Source organism: Schistocerca americana, chromosome 9 (assembly GCF_021461395.2).
Source record: "Schistocerca americana isolate TAMUIC-IGC-003095 chromosome 9, iqSchAmer2.1, whole genome shotgun sequence".
Lineage (NCBI taxonomy): Eukaryota > Metazoa > Arthropoda > Insecta > Orthoptera > Acrididae > Schistocerca > Schistocerca americana.
Genome location: NC_060127.1, coordinates 136,760,122 through 136,783,639, shown reverse-complemented (window position 1 = coordinate 136,783,639; position 23,518 = coordinate 136,760,122). Strand labels below are relative to the sequence as shown.

The following is a 23,518-nucleotide window of genomic DNA, read 5'->3' as shown; positions in this document are numbered from 1 at the left end:
AACTGGGAGTTTGCTTTCGATGTCAGGCCACCACGCCAAGCATGCACTTCCACAGGCTACAGTCGACTCACCCGGACATTACGCCACTTGATTTTTTCTGTGTTTTTTTTTTATCACGAATCAAGTGTACCAGACAGTGAGCGAACTATCAGACTTGCGCCGCAGCATTCGTGCAGCTATCGCAAATGTTACGACTGCAATCCAGCAAAACACTTGAAGAGAAGTTGAATACAGGTTATATGTATGTCGCGCGACTAATGGCGCGTACATCGAGGTGTACTGCATACGTAAAAAGTATTTTGGGGTACAGAGTTATAGAAACATACCGTCAACAAATATCTCAATTATTTCCCAAGTTATTACAGTAATTGTTTAACCCGAACATACTGTTTTAACACCACTTCAGCAATTTATAATTAACTGTTCACTTGCACCTGTCAAAGGTCATACGTCATCCTCTCCTTTGGATGCCACACTGCAGTCGCCTCAGCGGTAAGTTACTAATTGTTTCGAACACCCCCGGGTCATCTCGTAAAATACTTCTTTTGAGAGGTGAGCCCAAACAGAAAAATCCAGAGGACTGAGGCCAGGTGATCTTGGAGGCGAAGGCGCACATCCTGTTGGGCCTAGCCAACTTCGATCGTACTCGCGCCTTAGATGTCATCCGTGCCGCAACACGAATGTACCACATTCCCCACCCATGGGCCAAGGGTACGATTTGAGCCCACTTACATGGAGACTTGATCAAGAAGTTTACATCTGAAAATAATTTGTAAAAATTAGGTTAATATTTCATATTGAAGTCAGTGCAAACATCTCGCAGACATAGGTCTTCATGTTTTCCCGGCGACGCATTATCATCGTGGAAACTCGGTTTTTCTGACGGTAATGCTGCAGTGCAAATAAGACGGCAGAAAACCCGATTTAAAAACGATGATATCGCGCAAACGGCTCGTTTGTGGAGAAATGCGCGATAGAACGTTTTTCTTTGTGCTGCCGTATACTTTCACCCGTGAAAGTTTTATCTGTTTATTATATTACTGTTTTCAACCCCAAGACGTGTTTGATGCGGCTCGCATGCTGGTCTATCCTGTGCAAGCCTCTTCATTTATAAATAACTTCAGTGCAACCTCGTTAGCTATTCGACCTACCCATCCAATGTTCAGCATTCTTCTGTGGAACCACATTTCAAGAACGTCTACTCTCTTCTTGTCTGAACTGCGTATCATCGACGTTTCACTTTCACACGAACCTACACACAAATGCCTTCAGAAAGACTTTCCAACTCACACATTAATATTAAATGTTAACCATTACCTCTTTTCCGGAAATGCTATTCGTCCTATTTCCAGTCTGATTGTACATTTTATCTACTTTGGGTGCCATCAGTTACTTTCCTGCTCAAAAGCCAAAGTTTTCTACTAGTTTACTCTCTTATTTACTAATCTAATTCCCCCAGAATTGCCTGGTTTAATTCGACTACATTCCACTACTACTGTTAATGTTCATCTAATAATTAATTTCCACGCTTTATATGTCTCATTCCATTGAAGTACTATTTCAATAATAACCCTATCGTACGCGCACAAACACAAAAACGTGAACGCACACACGCACACCATGGTTTAACGTCTTGCCTGCGACTATTACATTAGATACGCAACTGAGGCTACGCTTGGGTAAGGGAAAACAAATGACTGTGCTCTTTCGAAGGAACCATCCTGGGATCTCCGTTACACGTTTTAGGGATACCATGGAAAACCTGCACCTGGATGGCAAGACGGGGACTGGCACTGGTGTCCTCCCCAATACCAGCACAGTGTGTTACGACTGTCCTCATCTCGCTCTCGGTCCTTCGTGTGGACAATGAGCAGTCTGGCGTACACGTTCCCACAGTTAAGGAAATCACAGTCTGTCCAACACCTCAGCGTCTTCAGGAATAGACGGGTTATGAGCGTTTCCTGTCTGTTGTTTACTTTAAAGGAAGTGAAGCAACAGTGTTAGTAATACAGAGTGTCGCAATGGATGATAAACAACTGGAAGAATGGACAACAAATGCAAGGACATAAGTTCAGCGGTAATACGGCAACTTATGGGTGTTAAAGTCTTTTTATTGAATTACATAAATGCATCGTATGTTCTGCAGCACTTCTAAGAAGGTGTTATTGTTAAGTTTTTAGTCCTAAACAGCATTCTGCATATTGGGTGATAATATAACTCATCATGACACCGGCAGTGTTACAGAGATCGAGGAATTTTAAACAGTTATGAGATGAACTATTGATAATGCAACGAAGAAATCTTTGTACTAATGGTCAGCGTACAAATTATGGTTTGAATACCGCAGTGTTTTACTGGCCACGCTTCCTTTGGGGGTGGTACACCCTTAGCTTCCTCCGACATTGAACTGACACGTAAAGGAAGGAAGATTGGGTAAACATCCCGTCGACATCGATGTCATTAGAGAAGGAGCACAAGCTCTCATTATGTCCAGGATGGGGAAGGAAATCGGCCGTGACCTTTTTAAAGAACTATCCCAGCATTTGCCTAGAGCGACTTAGTGAAATCACGGAAAATCTAAATCGGGAACGCCGTTCTCCCGAACGTGAGTTCAGTGTGTTAACAACTGCGACACCTCGCTCGGTGAAGTGGCAGGTACCGTCGGGGTCCGGCAGTTTAAGGTGGACTGCGAACCGCTGAGCAAGTTGACATTTTTTCACATACACAAACCATTACCAGAGGTTCAGTAAGTTGTAAGTGCCAAGACGTTCTAAGACAGGGTGATAACTGAACCGCGCACCTTTGTATGTGTAGTTTACCACAACTATATTTAACTACTACTTTCCTGACAGGCCGAGGAGCACTGGTTCGGCGCCCAGAAGCACTGTGGAGTTTTTTTTCAATAATTTAAAACGACAGCATTGAGGAGGATGAAGTGGGTCTCTGAATACATATTAACACCTGATCAACAGAAGAAGCGAATGGTGTCTGGATAGCTTTGGTTCTGGTCATGTACGGAAAATAAAAGAGGAAAACTGAGGAAATAGGAGGGGGATTAATGTGTGGGAAGACCAGACGCGACGGAAACGCTGAGCCCTAGGCGTGCGACTTGACAAGGTGAAACTGAAGGTTGGACGAAGACACTCAAGGCGAGAGAGAGAGAGAGAGAGAGAGAGAGAGAGAGAGAGAGAGAGAGAGACTATTACTTCACAAGAATGAAATGCGTAACAAGGCGAGAAAAATGCTAACCACTTCTGGGTACATACTTCACTGATCGCGGTATAGATGCACAAAGAGACTGCCTTTAGTAGGAACCTGGAAGAGTTCCAGCACAAATTACATGTTAATGAGGTCCGATTGCGAACGTTGTAGTGTGTTTTTACGTACAATCTTCCAATGAGGACACTTGGTGCATCCAATGAGGGCATCTCGTGCATCAATAGTACGTTTCAAATATGCTAGGTGTACTTTTCTCTGGAACCTCTCAAGATTAAAGTTCACTTTTGCGGGATGTATACCATTCGATGTACAACCATGTTATACTGACGCGCATCGATCCCAAGGAGAACTGGGGCTTCATCTGGAGACAAACAGCACAAGAGACAAAAACAGGGCGCGGTATATTATTCCAATCAATGAGGAACATACGATATGATGGTAATGTTCCTTTAGCATCTGACTGGGAATTGGACGAGCTATGTGAGGAATGATAAAAATCCAACTGATTATTGTTCAGCATGGATCCCCAGGAAGATCAGGTTGTTCTGGTCGTCATAACCAGCTATACACTACACGGACGTCCATGTAACTTCACCAGAGCACTGAGCACGGTGTGCGCAGCTATAGACTGGGAACTCACGTATGGCCTGTCGGAGCTTCCTGAGAAAGGTGCGCAGGTTGCCGGCGGCAGGCGCGGGGGCGGCGGCGGGCGGCAGGTCTGGGCCGGGGGCGATGCCTTGGGAGGCGGTCAGCGCCTCCTTGACGGCCAGGTGCTCGCGCCGAGACCGCACCACCGCCGTGTCCGCCATCTGGTGCCAGGCGGCCGCCCCTCCCGAGCGCTGGCCGCGGGGCAGCACCAGCGAACGCTCCTCCAGGTTGGGCGCCATAGCTCTCTGTTGCCGCCGACTCTCCAGCACAGGGGGGTCCCCAATCCAGCAGGGGAGGGTCGGCGAAGCTGGTCCAGATGGATAACAACTGCCACTCGATCACCGGGAAGGGGAGGGGGGGAGAGGGGATTCTCCCAACGACAGGCTCCACGAGACGAGGCGATTCCAGATGCGCCAACAGCAGTGTCTACAAGGCTGTCGCAGATGCGATCGACGTAGCTACTGGTACTCGAGCAAAAGGGGTCCCGATAGTGACCACGACAGGCTCGAGGAGATGAGTGTAGATGCGACCAAGGTAACGTCGACGATGCTGGTCCAGATGGGAACCATCTGGCACTGTATCCTAAGTGGGTGAGGTCCTCAATGCGACCGCTGTATGTCTCTGAAGAATCAGGTCCACCAGATGCGACTACAGTACACTCCACATGGCTTGTCTAGATGTGATTGGCGTCGTGACCAGCACTCACTCACCACAATATGAGTAAGACTGTCACAATGAGGCGAGACCAGATGTAACTTGGGCACTTTATCATAACTCTACACACGTCTAATACACAGATGCACTCAGACGCCACACAAATTCTAACGTGTTCTACACGTCAATATCGTGAAATGCGCAAAATCGCGGTCATCACTGAAGACACACCACTTCCTTCAATTGCTTAATTTCACACAGTCGCAAGAACCCAAACAGCACAAAGATAGTGTCACTACGAGACGCCAGTATCACCAAGCTGTGTTTACAGCGACAGTCCACTGCAAGTGCACCCAGCCGTCTATTTTCTTAAGCACTCATTCTCAACTGGCGCTGGCAATACAGAACTTCCAAACCAGTCCACTAGTTTTAGTGTGTACCACCGATGGTTCACTCCCGCCTTCGAGTTTGCCAGCCCGTACAGAACATTATCGCTGCCGCCAGCACTGACGACCGGAGAGGTTACCACTGCAGAAGCGACGTCATCAGCGATATCGACATTCAATGGGACGCACACTCTCAACTCGAGTGGCGCGTTTCCTCGGGAACTGCTCTTTTTATCGGGCGATGGTAAGTCCGTCACTGATTCTCCAGCTGCGTAACACGCCTTTATCTTCTCTCTGGCGACCGCTCGCGGTTTCACCACACACTGTAGCTCCCGTAAATCCCTGCACGCCGACTTCTGAATGGAACGAGATTTGTCTGGAGTAGCTTCAGCAGACTGTCACATCCGCACTGCTACTGGAAGCTCGAATGGGAATGTGTTCCGCCCACGCACAGCACCACACTGCAAGACATAATGGGATTACACGTCTAGCACAAAAACCTAAACCTCTGCCTGTCAGTAGGCTGGAGTGCTCTCGCTGAAGGCGTTACTTACTGAAATGTTTCTCTGCAACTGAGGCAATGCGTCGGTATTGGTATCGTAGAACAGCAGAACAAAGCACTGGTTAAGTAAACAGACAGTTGTAACAGATGAAACGATACTTATATTCACCTTCGATCTCTACTAGTAAGTCAAGCAATGAAATGCACTATTTAAGGTGGCACCAATGGGCGAACAGAGGGTTTCACTGTAGTTCAGGACACGATGGAGATAAAAAACCAGGGCGAGAGTATCCTACAGATCTACGATAGATGTCTGAAGGATGGAATGACGCCATCCAACTGTTTATGATGTAGTTTCCTGCAGTGGTTTGAGTTTGCTACAGAGTACTAACAGAGTGTAATGAATGAAGGGAAACAGTTAAGCTGAAAGCAGCAGCTGTGAAATAAGGTTTCTGCTGAAGAGCCCTACAGAAATAGAAGCTTCATACGGTTATCCAGCCAACTGTATAAATTTTCGGCTCTCGCTCAGCGAAAACCCTGGTGTCAAGGTTGTGACAAAAGTAGGAAAAAGCTGCGCCGATATCTCGTCTGGGCGTTTTGCCAGATGATAACGACTGACGCCTTCGTCGATCGCTAGCTGCTTATTATCCACGCGCTGAGAAACTGGCTCCTGTAGCAACAGTGCCCTACAGGACAAGCGCAACGTTAGAATTTCAAACCAGTGGCCACCGAGTATCCGCAAAGTATTCTGCAACTGCATACATCACAACTTAACGCTCGAACACAGCAAATAAAGTAGTTGCACAGCAGTCTCGAGAGCTTCGAGGCAACACGACGACTGATTGGCACACTCGACTGCCCTGCAGCACTCTGACGTCACGCGCTCGCAGCAACGGCGCTGGCACAGATAACAGATGACTGGACGCGGCAGGATTTCGCACTGCACTGCTGTGAGCTCCCCGCTGCCGACACACACACTCGCGACGTTTCCCCCCTACCAACGGCTCAAGCAAGGCTTCTTGGGCGGCAGTCGTGCGGTTTAAAAACACTTGGCTGTGCGCACGCGCGAACGCGCAGCGTTCTTACCAGTTCCCGCCACGAGCCTATGGAAACCCCCGAAGACGACTGTGCGTGACCTGACGGACTTAGCGATCATGTTCGTTCGTGTATTTTGTATGTGATGTCACACTGGCAGTCTTCGATTTTCTTTATTTGAAGGCACCAATTTCTTAATGCAGTACGACATAATACTAAATTAAAAAATTATAAAATAAAATTTCTTCCAAAATTTCCGAGGGCCGTAAGTACAACGTATTTTGCTGTCGTTGACATAGTCGCCGCTCCGAAGTATAAAAACGGGATTTGGAAACAAACAGAACAAGGGGGTGTATGGAAAACTAATAATATTAACAGACACAATGAGAAATCGGAAGATTACTTTTTATTACCGCATGAAGTAATGGATAACAAGACGCCGACAAAAAATATTCAACTTCATTCACAAAAATTCGAAATCCAAATTTCGTGGTTTATTGTAAGTCACGAAAAGTATAGAGGAATTGGGAATAACATACAAAGACACAGGAAAATGACATGAATTCAAGGAAAAATACAAAAAATCAAGAGTTCCCAGTATAAAACACTGAAGAGTAGAGGAGATGAATGGACAGAAGAAAGAGAACAACACAGAAGAATAAATTAATTCAAGGCAAACCTAAAATAAGAAAATAATGTTTTACATCATCTATTTCACGTGGATTGTGTTGGCCAAATTCGAATAACAATAATAATAACTACAACCAACAGCTGAGTGTGTAGCGTCTAAGTCTACTAATCTCAAGTCACTGGTCCGAATCTCTCCACTTTTTACTTTAAGTTCTCTATTTATCAATAAATGGAAATGTTAATTGACAAACACTGAGTAATTGTATTTAATAAACATATCACTGTACTTTTTATTGCTGATCGTATAAAAGAAAATTTAATGGAGACACGCGCTATGCCTAATTCTTAACTGTAAGAGTCATGTAGATTACTTCTATTGCTCAATCACTAAAAATAAAAACATTTTTATCTATTTGGCGTTTCGAGTTTTTGTATCAAATTTTGATACATATCGCACTATCTTCTTCGCGCGATTAATAATTAAAAATATAATTATGCTATTTTTGTTAAAACTGCGATTCAATATTTGTTAATTAGCGTTTTCATTTGTTTACAAAAATGCACCTTGAAGTAGAAAGATTTTATTACTAGCGAGATTCGAACCAGACATTTTGAGCGATTACTAGAGCTACACACTGAGCTACTGCTGTCTACATTCGTGAACTCCACATATTTTGTACTTAACAGCGCTCGAAAATGTAATCTGCAAAAGCGATTTTTTCCAGTTTCTTGCAGAAATGAGTTGTACTGCTTCAGGATCTCAATGGCCACGCATTGAGCTTCAAGTTATGTAAGTATGGGAAAAATCGAAGACGGTAGAGCAGATCGTAAGATTACTTTGTAACCTTAAATCGACAGTTTATGAACAAAAATTGCGATTATATGGGGTAGCAAACAAAAACTTGTGACTCGGTTGACGATTTCTTTGCAGGGCACACCTATCTTGGATGGGAGGACAGCGACACAATGATGTACAGGTAACTCGAGGTGTGCCGGCCGAAGTGGCCGTGCGGTTAAAGGCGCTGCAGTCTGGAACCGCAAGACCGCTACGGTCGCAGGTTCGAATCCTGCCTCGAGCATGGATGTTTGTGATGTCCTTAGGTTAGTTAGGTTTAACTAGTTCTAAGTTCTAGGGGACTAATGACCTCAGCAGTTGAGTCCCATAGTGCTCCGAGCCATTTGAACCATTTTTAACTCGAGGTGTACCGCCAGGGAAGTGTTTTGGGATCCTTGCTGCTGAAACTGTATGTTGATGAACTTCCAGACAATATTAATAGCGACCCCAATGATGCGGTTATCTGTAAGAAACCGCTATTTGGAAAATCTGTACAAATGTGCGGAAGTTCCATGCGGCTTTTCGCGGATGATGCTGTAGTATACAGAGAAGTTGCTGCATTAGAAAATTGTAGCGAAATACAGGAAGATCTGCAGCGGATAGGCACTTGGTGCAGGGAGTGGCAACTGACCCTTAACATAGACAAATGTAATGTATTGCGAATACATAGAAAGAAGGATCCTTTATTGTATGATTATATGATAGCGGAACAAACACTGGTAGCAGTTACTTCTGTAAAATATCTGGGAGTATGCGTACGGAACGATTTGAAGTGGAATGATCATATAAAACTAATTGTTGGTAAGGCGGGTACCAGGTTGAGATTCATTGGGAGAGTGCTTAGAAAATGTAGTCCATCAACAAAGGAGGTGGCTTACAAAACACTCGTTCGACCTATACTTGAGTATTGCTCATCAGTGTGGGATCCGTACCAGGTCGGGTTGACGGAGGAGATAGAGAAGATCCAAAGAAGAGCGGCGCGTTTCGTCACTGGGTTATTTGGTAACCGTGATAGCGTTACGGAGATGTTTAATAAACTCAAGTGGCAGACTCTGCAAGAGAGGCGCTCTGCATCGCGGTGTAGCTTGCTCGCCAGGTTTCGAGAGGGTACATTTCTGGATGAGGTATCGAATATATTGCTTCCCCCTACTTATACTTCCCGAGGAGATCACGAATGTAAAATTAGAGAGATTAGAGCGCGCACGGAGGCTTTCAGACAGTCGTTCTTCCCGCGAACCATACGCGACTGGAACAGGAAAGGGAGGTAATGACAGTGGCACGTAAAGTGCCCTCCGCCACACACCGTTGGGTGGCTTGCGGAGTATCAATGTAGATGTAGATGTAGAATATTACGCTAATATTTCAAAGTGATGCAGAGACTGGCAATTTAAATGTAATTCCATTTAAATGTCCAGGAATGTAAAATTGTGCACTTCGGAAAAACAAACAAAACTTAGTAGCCTAGGATTACAATATCAATGTTATATTTATTGACTAGGAGAATATAACGCGAAATGTGGAACAGTAATTACTCTTAGAAAAAGTCACTTACCCTTACTTTTGAACCGTACCGTTTTTGTGAAATTTCTTTTACTGTTTAATACGTCCTACATAATGAATACAATGTTTATACACTCCTGAACTGTTTAATCTGTATTTCCATACAAAGCCGCTGCATTTTGGCCGCTAAGGGTCAGGGCTATCTTAACAGCTTCTGAGACGCTTGGAGACTCGCAACGACGGCGTCATTTAAACGCTGTACGACGGAGGGACATCGCGCTAGGCTTTTAGTGGTTATGAGATGCGAGCGTGTCCGCTGGTAACAGAGCACAGGGGCGTGAGGCCGTATGGCGACGCTGCACGAACAAACATTATAAAATTTGCGCGGTACCAAACCAGAAATTGGTTACTTTTTTCGCGTTACTGTGTTCGTTCCTCATTCACGATGAAGCGACTGGACGGATTTGGATGGACTTTGGAATGGAGGTAGCCAATGATATGAATTAACACGTACGTAGGTTACCTTCTAATCCGTAAGAAAAAATAAATAAATAAAAAATAACTGTTCCCGTGGGAAATACTACATATTTTTGGCTTTTCAAACACACGAAGAAAAATGATATTCTCCACGCTAGGTCTGTCCAATCCTGATATTATTTACTCCCTTTTCCTGGCAAATCTGGTAATTAGCTACACGGTGACGTAAAAATTTTTTTCTCCAGTAAACGAGCGAGTTGTCAGCGACGTGTATTGTCACCTTCACCTTTCGTCTTAAACTTCTTTTTCTTCTTCGACGTCGCGCGGTGTGGTAGGCCGCATGTGGCTCGCAACTCAGTACCTCGAACAGAGAACTTCTGTGATGGCGCATACGAGTGGGTTGTAGGTTTCGGCATTAACATTCCTATATTAATAGATGTTTAACCGCGACTAATACCGCGGCACGCAGCTAATAAATAATCACTACAATAATAATAATAATAATAAATTGGCGAATTTCTTTTATAGCGTAATACGGGCCCAAGTCTAAGCCGCGACGACGACGAAAGGATACCCGACTGGGAAGATGCGCAGACTGCACCGGCGGTTCCCTGGAGCCGCCGGCGGGTTGTGTAAGCAGCGAGGAGCAGGGCGTCTAACCAGTCGGCTGAGCCGATGTGCAAACACGCTCACCACGATCTCTTAACAGCCGCCTTAAGCTGAAGCCGACACCGCCTGCGCCTGCGCCTGTTGCACAGCATTTCGAAACTACTGGCGACACTTAACATTAAGGGTCTACACAGCTGGTGTCAATAGTTCGCTGTCATCTACACGAAAATAAGTATTTACAAATATAACAACATAAAGACAGAGTAAAAGCGTGAAATGATGTTATTGTTTAAGGGCGACACACGGCATAGTCATCTGCACTAGGACCATAATAAAAAACAGCGGGCACCGAAGAGTGCAGTGTCTGTGCAGGGTGACTGACATGCGAAAGATACGACATCCACAATCTGCTTAATACATCGAATCTATATCTCACGGCGAATATTACCACGAATCCCATACAATAACGTCAGCAGTTCGTGGTTTGGTGGTTAGCGTCACTGCCTCCTCATCGGGAGGGAGGGGGGGGGGGGTGGGTGTACTCTGGATCATTTCATTTCACAATGGCAGAATATTTCACTGAGATACTGATCTTTAGTCACAATTTTTCAGAAACAGGGCACAGCTGTTTCTTTTACGCTTCTTCACGATAGGAAGAAATACAGAATTAAGACGATGCCGGCAATGAGACTCCGTGCCATCAAAATCATTCCCAAAAGTTCTAAGAAATTTATCAGATTCTTACACTCCAAAATCAATAAGGGACAACGAATACACTTGCGTTTTGCTGATGCCACTATTGTTTCCCTTGCGTGCAGATAAACTGCAATAACGAGTGGAAGAACTTAATACAAAAGGAAGATTTTTTTTTTTTTAAATTTGTGGTAAGGTCTTATGGGACCAAACTACTGAGCTCATCGGTCCCTAAGCTTACACACTACTTAATCTAACTTACGCTATAGACGACACACACCCTAATGACCGAGACAGGACTCGAACCTCCGACTGGGGGGAGCCTCACGGACCGTGACAAGACGCCTCAGATCGCGCGGCTACCCGCGCGGCAAGAAATAGTGTGCTCAACTTCCCGTCGACGACAAGATCACTGCAGATTGAGCTCCGGATTGGAAAAACTAAACATGACGAAAGTAACAGGCCGCGCTCTTTCAAAGGGAACATAGCGCGGCATTTCTTTTAATGCTATGGAGGGTTGTCACAGTAACTCATTGCCAAACATCTCGTTTGGAGACGTCTCCATGGCTGGACGAAATACATTTCAACTGATGGCAGAACTCTTAATTTCTGTATTTGCCGATGACATAGTTCATCTAGCCAGCAGCGAAAACTAACTTGCTGACCTACTAGACCTTAGTCTATCGAATTACACATCTATCTTAGCAAGCAGAAACTCCTGATTATCGAAGGCCATATGTCCGATATTCGAAGAGGATAGGTGCAACTCATAGGTCGATTAAAGGAACTGGAAGTCTTGCGTCCTTTCATCTATATTGGGCCAAGCGTCTGCCACACGCCAAGTTGTGAAGATCAGCAGGCGGGTCACGCTAGGGCGAGCGGGTATGAAGCAGCTTACCTCTATCTGGGAGAACAGAACGGAACAATACGAAGATCCAGCAAGTACCAACACTCGTGATTTTCGTCTGCATTTACAGTTGGGGCTAGAGGCAAGCAGCATAGTGATTCATTTCAGCTTTGGTGCTGGCGCACGAGGCTCCGCATATAATGGACCGAAAGAAGAACTTTTGCGTCCATTACTAAGCAACACAGTATCTCCCCAAGCGCGTTTCTTCCGAGTCCATCAAAAAATTCTGTAGCTCTTTGGGCTACAAAAACAAAAATTATGAAAGGTAGGACCGAGGGGGAGCGAGAAAGCAGATGGACAGGTTAAAACAACGTTTCCGAGTCTACCTCTTCAGTAACGCTAAGAGAAACCGATAATCTTCCAGGTTGGCGAGGCTTCGTTAACAGGTTCGCCACTTGTCATGACTACTTGGAGAGGTCGGAAAACAAATTCCGGACGGCGATCTGAAACGTCGCCCTCCCAAATGCGAGAAAAGGGTGCTAACCACTGCGCCACCATCTTCGGCAGAACTTACAGCAAGTCTGAAAGCTGGCTAAAAAATCAAATCAACACGACTAAAACAATGTAAAAACACCGCACGGAAAAGGAAATAGCGCAGATTACTAATAAAGTCACAGAACCAATGGACGAGTGTTTATTTAAAGGGATTTCAATATAGCGACTGGATGGGCAATAAACAAATAATATTTTTTTTTTTTAAATCGAGAAATTGTCAGATGTTTCGTAAACTTATTTGTCTAAAAGTAAGAAACAAAACAGATCAAAGAAACATTTGAAGCGTTAAAATGCTCGAAATCATGTATGGTGGCTGAGATGTTCAAATGTTAGTGACGTGTGATGACACATATTCTATGAGGCAAATATCCTCTAGTACTATTTAAAATGCTCACACACACACACACACACACACACACACACACACACACACACATTGACTTTCAACTAGCACCTCATACGCTATAAGTGATTTTGTGAATCATTCAAAAGCGCGTCAAATTTTTCTCTAATCTATTATATACTCTTGGAAAAATAATTCCCAAACTTTTGTCCTGTTTTCTCAAGTTTGTTCAGAAAGCATGAAATGTATTTACGTACCGAACGGATTATTTATTATTATTATTATTATTATTATTAGCATATAGATCAATAGAGTAGAGAAGTTTCAATTTATGCTGTGATTTGATATTTCTGACACTTCATTTACAAATCTAGTAGCAGCTGTTCCTGAAATATTTTAGTTTTTCCCTCAATTACTACGTTTTCCTTAATTACACAGATTACCATCAAGAAATTAAATCTTTTTTTTTAAACAAAACTTGATTTCACACTAGTCAATTTGATATCCAATTTGTCAACTCCCACTCTTCGTTTGGCTATGAAAATTCAGATAAAAATCCATTGCGTAATTTTTAGATCTCGCTCCGCTCAAACATTTGGCCAAAAATGGTCTGGAGCACTTTTCCTAAACTAAATAGGACTTCTCAAACTAAGTTTCATATGTGACTGAGAAATGAAGGCTTACTCTATCTGGATTACTGGAAGACATGGAATCTTAATTAAAACAATATTCGAAAGCCGAGGACCGCAGGGAGTTTATGGAAATTCTCCTTTGGTAATACATGTAACAGCCTCCGTTCAGCAATGCGGAATGGAGAAACTAATTTCAGTGCAGCGATTTTATTAACTCGTCGGGAGAGGAATGAAGTAATTATGATTATAGTCAAAATATTCGTGTAGAACCGGGAAATTTGTGGGAGGTGAAGAGAATTTTGACGAAACAGCGTAATTTTACTTCCATTCCCAACACCGCATATCGATGGAACGAAATTAGTGTTTACAGCGGGCTTCAGCTATACACATTTCATTACCATGTATACTTTCGTACAACCCACTCGTGGTACCGAGACGTTAGTTATGAAATCTGTGAAAGAAAGAAAAATAAATAAATAAATAGCGAACAGATCCGAAAGGCACGGTTTTGATTCAGTCTCACCGCAGCGACGAGTATGTATTCAGTTCTTGATGCTGCTGAGCAACAGTCATATAATCTTTAAATGAACATACCGCCATTTGGCTGTATTGTTGTTCATTTAATAACGACCTATGTTTCGGCCTTTTATGTCATTAACATATATTGCAGGACATCAAGCTCAAAATTGGCCATAAATTAAAAATACTGGCTCCCCACGAAATGCCAAGACAACGATTTTACGTTGGCAGTTCGTGGGGTGCCTACTTTGAGGTTGATGTCCTGCAATGTATGTTAATGACGAACTCAATCACTTGAAAATGGCATATAAGGCCGAAACCTACGTCGTAATTAAATGAACAACAATAGAGTCAAATGGCGGTGTGCTTATTAAAAAAATATGTATTTCATGGAGCGCCAATCTCAATTAAAATCAGAATGAACGGCGATTTTATCAAAAAGTTAATGCGTGTCGTTTGGTTCCGCATTTCAATCAGGCACTCTAAGGGGAGGTAGTGGGACTTACGTCACTCCTACACATTTTTATGGGATTAAGACAGTGCGATTAAATGAACCAGTGTAAGTTCGATATGATACTTGTGTGTTCGTCACGCCGGAAGCGTACGACGGACAGGTTGATATTACTGTGGATTATTTGATGTAACAACAATGAAAACTGTCAGATGTGGTTGGGAGCTTGAGGAAGATGCACGTGTTTTCGTTTCTTCGCTGCCATCAACTTGGCGAGGGTAGAATTGGATCCTGCAGGGTTCTCGGTTATTGCAACTGTTGAAAACCAGAGGTTGTACATCAAGATCGAAAGTTCACGCAGCAAACACCCGACGCAAATCCACAGTTTGTGGTGAGTTTACAGTAGGCAGTAGTACAGCGTCACGTTAGGGTAATAGTTTTCGTGGTGGTTGTATGTACAAGACTATAATCCAAGCGCCGGAAGGCCACAAATGTAATCAGTTGAATGAAGTGTGAAACTTATGGCACATGTTCTTTAAGATCGCAGTGCGACTTGTGAGAAACACACTGAAGCCACGAGAATTCCAGCAAGTCAGTAAACCGTATGTTGACACATGATTTCAAGAAGATAAAAATTTCTGCGAGATGGATCCCACACTGTCTGACTCCGGAAGACAAACAAAAAATGGCTCTGAGCAGTATGGGACTTAACTGCTGTGGCATCAGTCCCCTAGAACTTAGAACTACTTAAACCTAACTAACCTAAGGACATCACACACATCCATGCCCGAGGCAGGATTCGAACCTGCGACCGTAGCGGTCACACTGTAGAGGACAAACAAACGTCTGCACTTAAGAACCTCGGTCAAACGACGATTCGACCGTGGAAGTCAAGGATTCCTGTGTCGAATTGTCGGTATTGGTGAATCGTGGATTTGAGACACTGAACTGGAGTTGAAATCACAGTCCAATGACTAGAGATCTTCAGATTCTACACGTCCAAAAAAATATTTCTACTCGCTCGATCGAACCTCAAGCAAATGATGATTTTTGCTTATGTTCTCCAGAACAATGTTCGCCGGCATACTGGCAATATTGTAGCCCAAAACCTTCGCGAATGCAGACGGGAAGTGTTGCTCGCACGTGAGTCCAGCTGACATCGACTTGTTCCCGAAGTTGAAAAAACCTTTGCATGTACGTCGTCATCTTTCTCTGGAAGAGCTCTCTACCACCGTTAATCGAGCCATTCGACAGACGAACAGAAGTGGTGGCCTGGATGGAACAACACAGCTTGCGAGACGTTGGGACTCACGTTCTAGAGAAGCAGGGAGACTCGAGGGAGGACTGTAACAAGACAGTGAAAAAATAGAGTAAAAAAATAGTGTACATTATTTATGAAATATCGATCGCACGTGGACACGCCTGTTGTCACATTGGAAAACGGGTATGTCCACGAAGAAGTAGAAGAAAGGGCAACACCTTGTCAGAGAAAATCTTTAAGTAAAATATCCTGATTCATGTCCATGGCAATGTGAATAAGGTGTAATTGAACGAACTACATTTTTTTCGTTTAGTTGCTTGCGGCGATTATCTATTACAAGCCATATCCGTTTCCGACTTGGGAAGCAGCTAAAGGCCAGTTAGCAGTGGTCTGGAAACAGCTAACTGGACTCGCTCCAAAAACAGTCTGCGCCGCACCGAACGGCCGACAGCCAAACCGGAAAAGCGCAATAATCAACGCGGCGAAACAGAGCAGGAAACGGCGCAACTGTGTCTACGTTACTACTTGGCTGTTGGTTTTAATCACTAGTAACTACTTGAAAAAAAGAAGGATCAATTCACGTACATGAAAAAAAGGTGCGCGTGTGTGTGTGTGTGTGTGTGTGAGTGAAAGAGAGAGAGAGAGAGAGAGAAGGTTTGGATGGAGAGGGGTGTAACTGGTGACTGACGTGAAATGCGCGCAGTAAAAGCTATTATGACATGACGGGGGGTATTCTGAGAAAACGGAGGCGGAACGGCTGTATTTTGGTCCGCGGGCTGCTATTCCTGACCGTGGCCTCGCAGCTGTGGCTTTCCAGTGTCTTGTTGGAGATCTGCGCGAGCGTTTCAGTCGCACATGTTCTGTCTCCCGCTGCCGACAGCTCCTGCTTGCACGGCGCCGTCTCTGTCACGCTCCCAGTTTCAACAGAGAAACACATACACGACATAGGGAACTGCCAACTTCGTAAACACTGTCCTATACCGGCATCCCAGCTTTTCTCCGCGTGAATGCTTCGCGCAATCGTCTACACCACAACTCCGCACAACAAATTCCTAAGTCACTGAAGATGCAACATATGGTGGACTTAGGGAACGAAGTCGAGGTGTTTAAAACCACAGCTTGCCTGCCATACTTAATATGTCTTATGCGAATTCAGAACCGCCTATTATACAAACAACTTTGCTTTTTAATACCGGAACTATTTTCGGCACCTTTGTATCACCAGTGAAAACATTCTATGAAATAAAACCCTGCATAACGGTCAAGTACTATGGAACTAGCTGTACATTACTATACTGCTTGCCACAGCTGTTTTCGGACGATCTGCCCTCGTCTGCATGATTGTTTTCGTAGAAATACAACAGCGCGGTATATGTTTTAATGGACCACACTGGCAAGTTTCAGTTAATGCTGAAGATAACATGCACAGAGATTTTATACAGCCTGAAATTACATTAGAAGCTTGACAGCTTTTAGCGAAATTTAATTCCGGGGAGTGAACAACACAAACACGAAGTCCTCAGGCAGAGAAAATCCCCTATCCGGCCGGGAATCCAATCCGGGACCACGTGATCCAGAGGCAGCAACGGTAGCCACTAGACAACGAGCTGCCGGACATAAAATTCTAGAAAATTAGATCTGAATAAAAGTAAACACTGAGGTTCGCAAAATGGTGCCGAGGCACGACTGGGTAAGAAAAAGAACAACTGTTTACACCGTAGGCAGACCTGATTTCCTATACGTATTACCCAAACAAGGTTGCTGTTTGAGTTACGAAAGCAAACGCTGATAAGCCGTGCCTTCAACAAACATAAAATCAAAGATTTTCTGCCCATCACTGAGACGCAACCACTTCTTCGTTCTATTCAGAATGAATTAAGAGTGCAGCATCAGTGTCATCTTCAGACACTGTTCAATATCGTTTAAGGCTAACTGCGAGTTCTGCTTCTACTGATGTTTACGTAGTCTGTCAAAGAGTAGCAAACAGTTCTTCCCTTCGCATGGCCTTAGGACCTCGTCCGCTTGCTACGTCGCTGTAATTTCATTAAAATAAATACACAAAATTCGGTCGGACTACGGCGGGTGAGTGTACAAGGAACGACTGCTAGCTGCCAGACATTTGGCTAAATTATTTTACCCATGCTGGCGTTTTTTTGAAGTCCCTGACTGTTATTCAATTACGCACTGCTAAGGGAGAACGCTACCAGCCACTAATACTGTTTAGAAGTATTTTTCTACCACGACGGGCTCTGGACCATTACGCCTGACTGAGGTGACTACACTTGTTTCAGCCTCTCTAGTTTCATGAAGTTCCGATAGGTGCCGGCGCTATACTTAGCCTTTAAAATGGCGTTTGTAGCAGAGCTGCGTGCCAAGCAGAGCCCTCATTCAGTTTCTTTTGGCGGGAAACCGAGCATAGATGATATTTACAGGCGCTTGCCGAATGTCTACGGAGACCTGGCAGTGAACAAAAGCACGGCGAGTCGTTGGGCAAGGCGTGTGTCGTCATTGGAACAGGGTTGCGCAAACCTGTCCCACATCCCGCGTGCTGGCCAGCCGAACACAGCTGTGACCCCTGCAATGTTAGAAAGTGCGAACACATTCATTCGTGGTGAGAAGACCTCACCCCTCCACTGGACGTCTCGTCTCTGTTGGTAGTGTTGACACACTCATCCACCAATTGTGGCGCTGAGAGGGGTGTGCCCGCTAAGTTGCTCGCCGCCTAACAGAAGACCATCTCGCAGCTTCAGATTTCTATCTGTTTGACCTAATGAAGCAGGAGCAGCACGTGGACGACGGGGAGGTTACTGATGCACCAAGACGTTGGTTCAGGCGTCGACCAGTAGAGTGGTACCATGCGGGCATACGGGCTCACCCAGCAATGTGGCATAAGGCTGTCGCATTGAACGGAGATTATGTTGAAGAATAGAGTTTCGTAGCCAAAACAGTGGGGAATATCTGATGTATTGGAATCCTGAACAAAACAAACTTGCTTTCAGAAAAAAAAATGTGCTGCATTACTTATCTAACGCCCTTTGTAGAATGTCAGAAGCAAACTGGAAAGTTACTTTTTGCCCCTCCACTTTAATTTTCTTTCCTATATTCTCGCTCTCATCTCAATCTACGCTTCCCATTCAGGTCCGTCGACACTTGCAATTGCAGTATGGTTTCTGTACGGGTTGGAGATCACTCTTCGCTTGCTGTACATTTTCCTTCTACCTTCAGCATTTCGAAGAGTATATAATGGCCCGAATCCAGTGATCGCAATAAAATAAAGCTTTTCGAAAGTCCTTGTGATGCCTAGTTTCGTTCCCTCTCAACAATTCTCAACGCTGGACTCTATCAGGTAGGCGTAGGCGTTAGAGAGGGACAAGACCTAACACGCACAGCAAATGTTTTCTGGTGGGAGAGGAAGCTAGGCAATGAGTTGAGAAGTGAGTGTCGGCCGTTTGCCGTCGGCGTGCCAGGTGGATAAGTCGCCTATCCTGAGTTACGTAAAGGCGTGCGCGCTAGGCGAGGATTTGCGAGTTCCAAGGTTACAAACACTGCAAGCTCACTATCAAAGCTCAGTCCTCTGACGTGAACTACTTTGTTGGTTTCGAGGCAAATTACGCCTGCCACACATCACAACCTCAACCTACATTCCTATACTGCGCATTTGTTCATCGAGTGAGAACACGTAACGCTAGTTACATCTTAATACACTGATGAGCCGAAACATTATGACACTGGTCACCACGACGCTAAATGGTGGAGTTGTGAGCTGGTGACGCTCTAAAGAGGAGCAGAGAGGAACGGGAATTCACTCTAGTGACCACAGGGGCCGTGAATGCGATAATTCACAACAAGGGCGAGAAGAGATTGTTATGGCCCAGAGCCTGGGAAAGAACATTTCGGAAACGGCGACAACAGTCGACTGTGCGCATGCTACTGCCGTGAGTATTTATAAAAAACTATGGAAGGGCAGTGAAACCACGTGCAAGCATCAAGGTGTTAGATGTCCGTGCCTCATCACAGAAAGTGGACGCCGGAGCTTGCCCTCTCTGAGCAGTACAGGCGGCAGCCATCTGTGGCGTACAGCGCTGGTGCAGGCGCCAGAGTCTCTGAGCACACCGTTCAGCGCACATTGTTGAACATGGGCTCCCCACAGCAGACGACCCAACTATGCAGTCAACTAAGATTGCAATGGGCATTGCATAGATCGTAGATCAAGGTAAACGTGTCGCCTGGTCGCACGGATCTCGTTTCTTGTTGCACCCGGTCATCCCAAAAAAAGGACCGCGCCACGGCCACATGGTAGTATAAGGCAATTTGGGGGGGGGGGGGGGGGGGAGGCGACAACCCCTGGGTTTACATGGTGGGACCTGAAGACACCATAACATGTCGAGTACGACCATTATTGTGGGCTACCTGCTTTCCTTCATGTTTTGTGTGTTACTCGACGACGACGGAACATTCCATCTGGATCACTGTGTGTCACGAGCCTAGAGCCGTACTACAGTGATCTGAAGAGTACGATATAGGACTCACGCTGATGTCTTGCTGATCTGAGGCCGATTGAACATAACTGGGGCGCCAACAGACGCCAGCTATGCGCTCACAAACAACCGGCCCGCAATTTGAGGGAATTGCGTCACCTCAGTGTACACAATTGGAGCTACATACAGGTTGGCCCATGAAATGATTCAACATTTTTTCCTGGTATTAGTTTTTTAGGATATCAGTAGGCTTTCAATAAAGTTTTGCTGTATCACTGAACACATGTAGCTGATACCAGTTAAAACACAGTGCACTTACAGGACTGAACGGGTTCAGACATGAAACTACAGGACACACATGAAGAGATAAGCGAATTTTAATACCTCTGAAGTAGGATAAAGCAGAACGGTAGATAGTAGCAACGATAGCACAAAGTTCCAACCCATTTTCTACGCCTTGTCCAACAGTACCTAGCACAAACGTTTACTGAGCGATGGGCTGGTGGAGGAACTATAATAGCACAGCACTCCCTACCTGTTAACCGACCCTTAATACCTAGGTTTTTTGGCTATCGTGACATTTGAAGTATTGATACATTCCACACCTACCGACGAAGTGCACGCGCTACAATAGTGTGGTAAGCATGTGTCCAAATTTAAGGGCAGCGGGGTGTACCTGTATGCTTCACAATTCTCCGAGGAGTGGGCCGACGAACGTGTGCGAAGGAAAATTAGCCAGACTGAGCACTTTCTGTAGCATCAACATCGCACAGAATTGTTGCTACATCGGATAGTAATTTACCGGATTTATGTACATATTACTGTTCTTTCTAGTTGTGACCGGAAATGTGTGCAGGTGAACTCAAAATCCGTCCGACTGTCGTGTTATCCTCAGCCGATAGGCGTCACTGGATGCAGTTATGGAGAGGCGTGTGATCGGAACATCTTTCTCCCTCTTGTTGTCAGCTTTCGTGACCGGAGGCACAACTCCTCGGTCAAGTAGCTTCTCAATTGTCTCACAGGGGCTGAATGCAGCCCGCTTGCCAACAGCGATCGGCATATTCCGTCGGTCACCCATCCAAGTACTAGCCAAGCCCGACAGTGCTGAACATCGTTGATACGACGGAAATCTGTGTTACCACTGCGGCGTAGCCGTTGGCCATATCTAGGTGAACCAAGGAATAAACTAATGGAAAAAATAGCAACGCCAAGGAGATGTGCAACATAAACGAACGTTAGTAGGCGAGTTTCTACATCTGACATGGTCTGTTCAATATGAGGATGGAAATCAAATTTGCTGTAATTAAAAATACACGCAGTAACGGTCGTGAGCGTTAGTTACTTTTGAGATTGGATGCGGTGAGTTGATATGCTTTTAAGGAGACAAAGACGATATCATCAACAAACACCTCACGGAGTTCGAGTGACATCGTGTAATAGGAAAACGTGAGGCTGGATGATCCTTCTGGTATACTGCAGAAAGAGTTGGCAGGAATGTAGCCAATGTACCTGATGCTGGCGGAGGTGGTCATGAGAATGTAAAATCGTAAGACGACTGGGTTCCAGACTGATCTGGCACTACCGAGAGGGAACACCACCGTGTTCGGTGTATGGCTCTGGCGCATCGTACTGCATCTGAAAGGGTCATTTGATCAGCAGGTGGCACCATACTGACAACGAACCGTTGCAAGATGATTACTTCAACGACGGCTTCGAGCCAGATGCCCTGCATCGTGCATTTCATTGACCCCAAACCACAGTCATTTGCGACTTCAGTGGTGTTAAGCGAGAGCTCACTGACGTGCAGGGTAGAGGTCTGTTGCGTTTTCTGGTGACAGCTGGTTCGGGCTTGGTACCGGTGACGGCCGTAGGGCCTACAACCAACCTCTCTGCGTGCTAGATACACTGGATGTACACACAGAGTAATGGTCTTGGGTGCGAATTCATATGACAGCAAGTGGTTATCCTAGGCACTCTAACTGTAATTGTGTATGTTAATCTGGTGATTCAGGCTGTTGTGCTGCCATTCATGAACAGCTTTCCAGAGGGTACTTTCCAGCAGGATAACGCTCGTCCACATGCCGCTTTTATAAACATACACGCCCTACGCTGTACGTCGACATGTTGCCTTGGGCTGCTCGATCTCCAGATCTGTCTCCAACGAGCACATAAGGGACATCAACGGACGACAACTCCAGCGACATCGGCAAACAGCACTAACCGCCCCTGTATTGATCGACCATGTGTAACAGGCATTGAATTCCATGACATATGGCATCTGCAGAACAATGGATGCAAGTCCTCATGCTTGCAATCAACATTCTCGCGGTTACACCAGTGATTCGGTTATTAAAAGTACCAGCATTTCACATTTGCAATGGCTTATGTATAAGTTACATTAGCCTGTGATCTTGGAATGTTACCTAAACAAATGTATTCCCAGAATTTCACGACTCTACGTGAGTCTCTCGTGCTCACTAAATGGACTTTTAACGAAACTGACTGCTCTTCTTTGGATCTTACCTGTTTCCCCTCTAATTCGTATCTCTTAGAGATCCTGTAGTGACGAACAACATTGCAGTATCGGCCGAACAAAGGTATTGTAAGCCACCTCCCCGTGGGTGTACAGCGGTTTCTGTGAAGTGTTCCAATGAATCTTAGTCTGGCATTTGCCTTACGTGCGGTTAGTTTTATGTGGTTGTTGCACTTTCAATCGCTCCGTACACATTCCAGATATTTAATGGTTGTGACAGCTCGCGAGGATTGTTCGGCAATATCATATAAAACTGGAGAATTCATCCTATTTATGAGCAAGATGTTACATATATTGTATGGACTGTAAATCCCTGCACCAAGAGTCAGCAGGGTACAGGTGTTGCTGCGCAACGCTACAATTTCCTAGCGCTGGGAATTGTTATAATTCGCGAGCAGCCTCATCGAAGGAGGAGGAGGAGATTACTGTTTAACGTCCCGTCGACAACGGGGTCATCAGAGACGGAGCACAAGCTCGGATTAGGGAGGGATGGGGAAGGAAATCGGCCGTGCCCTTTCTAAGGAACCATCCCGGCATTTGTCTGAAGCGATTTAGGGACATCACGGAAAACCTAAATCAGGACGGCTGGACGCGGGATTGAACCGTCGTCCTCCCGAATGCGAGTCCAGTGTTCTAACAGCCTCGTCGAACCTTCGATGTAGCCGCAGTATCGCTTATACACCGATACCACACACTGGCCGGAGAATCGCG

At 45.1% G+C, this 23,518-nt stretch overlaps 1 protein-coding gene across 6 annotated transcripts in view; it reads right to left on the bottom strand.

The window, feature by feature from the left end:
- The window catches only part of LOC124551340 (glycogen synthase kinase-3 beta), a 329,510-nt gene that overhangs the window by 163,814 nt on the left and 142,178 nt on the right, over positions 1–23,518 (bottom strand). Inside the window, exon 2 of one of the 6 annotated variants that reach the window (XM_047126368.1) lies at positions 3,860–5,368. The exons of 4 other annotated variants lie outside the window; for them this stretch is intronic. In XM_047126368.1, coding sequence (XP_046982324.1) covers positions 3,860–4,106 — 247 coding nt within the window. In that variant the 5' untranslated portion in view covers positions 4,107–5,368. Of the gene's footprint in view, positions 1–3,859; positions 5,565–23,518 lie in introns of those variants that run through there. One more of the 6 variants, XM_047126367.1, reaches the window with a different exon arrangement.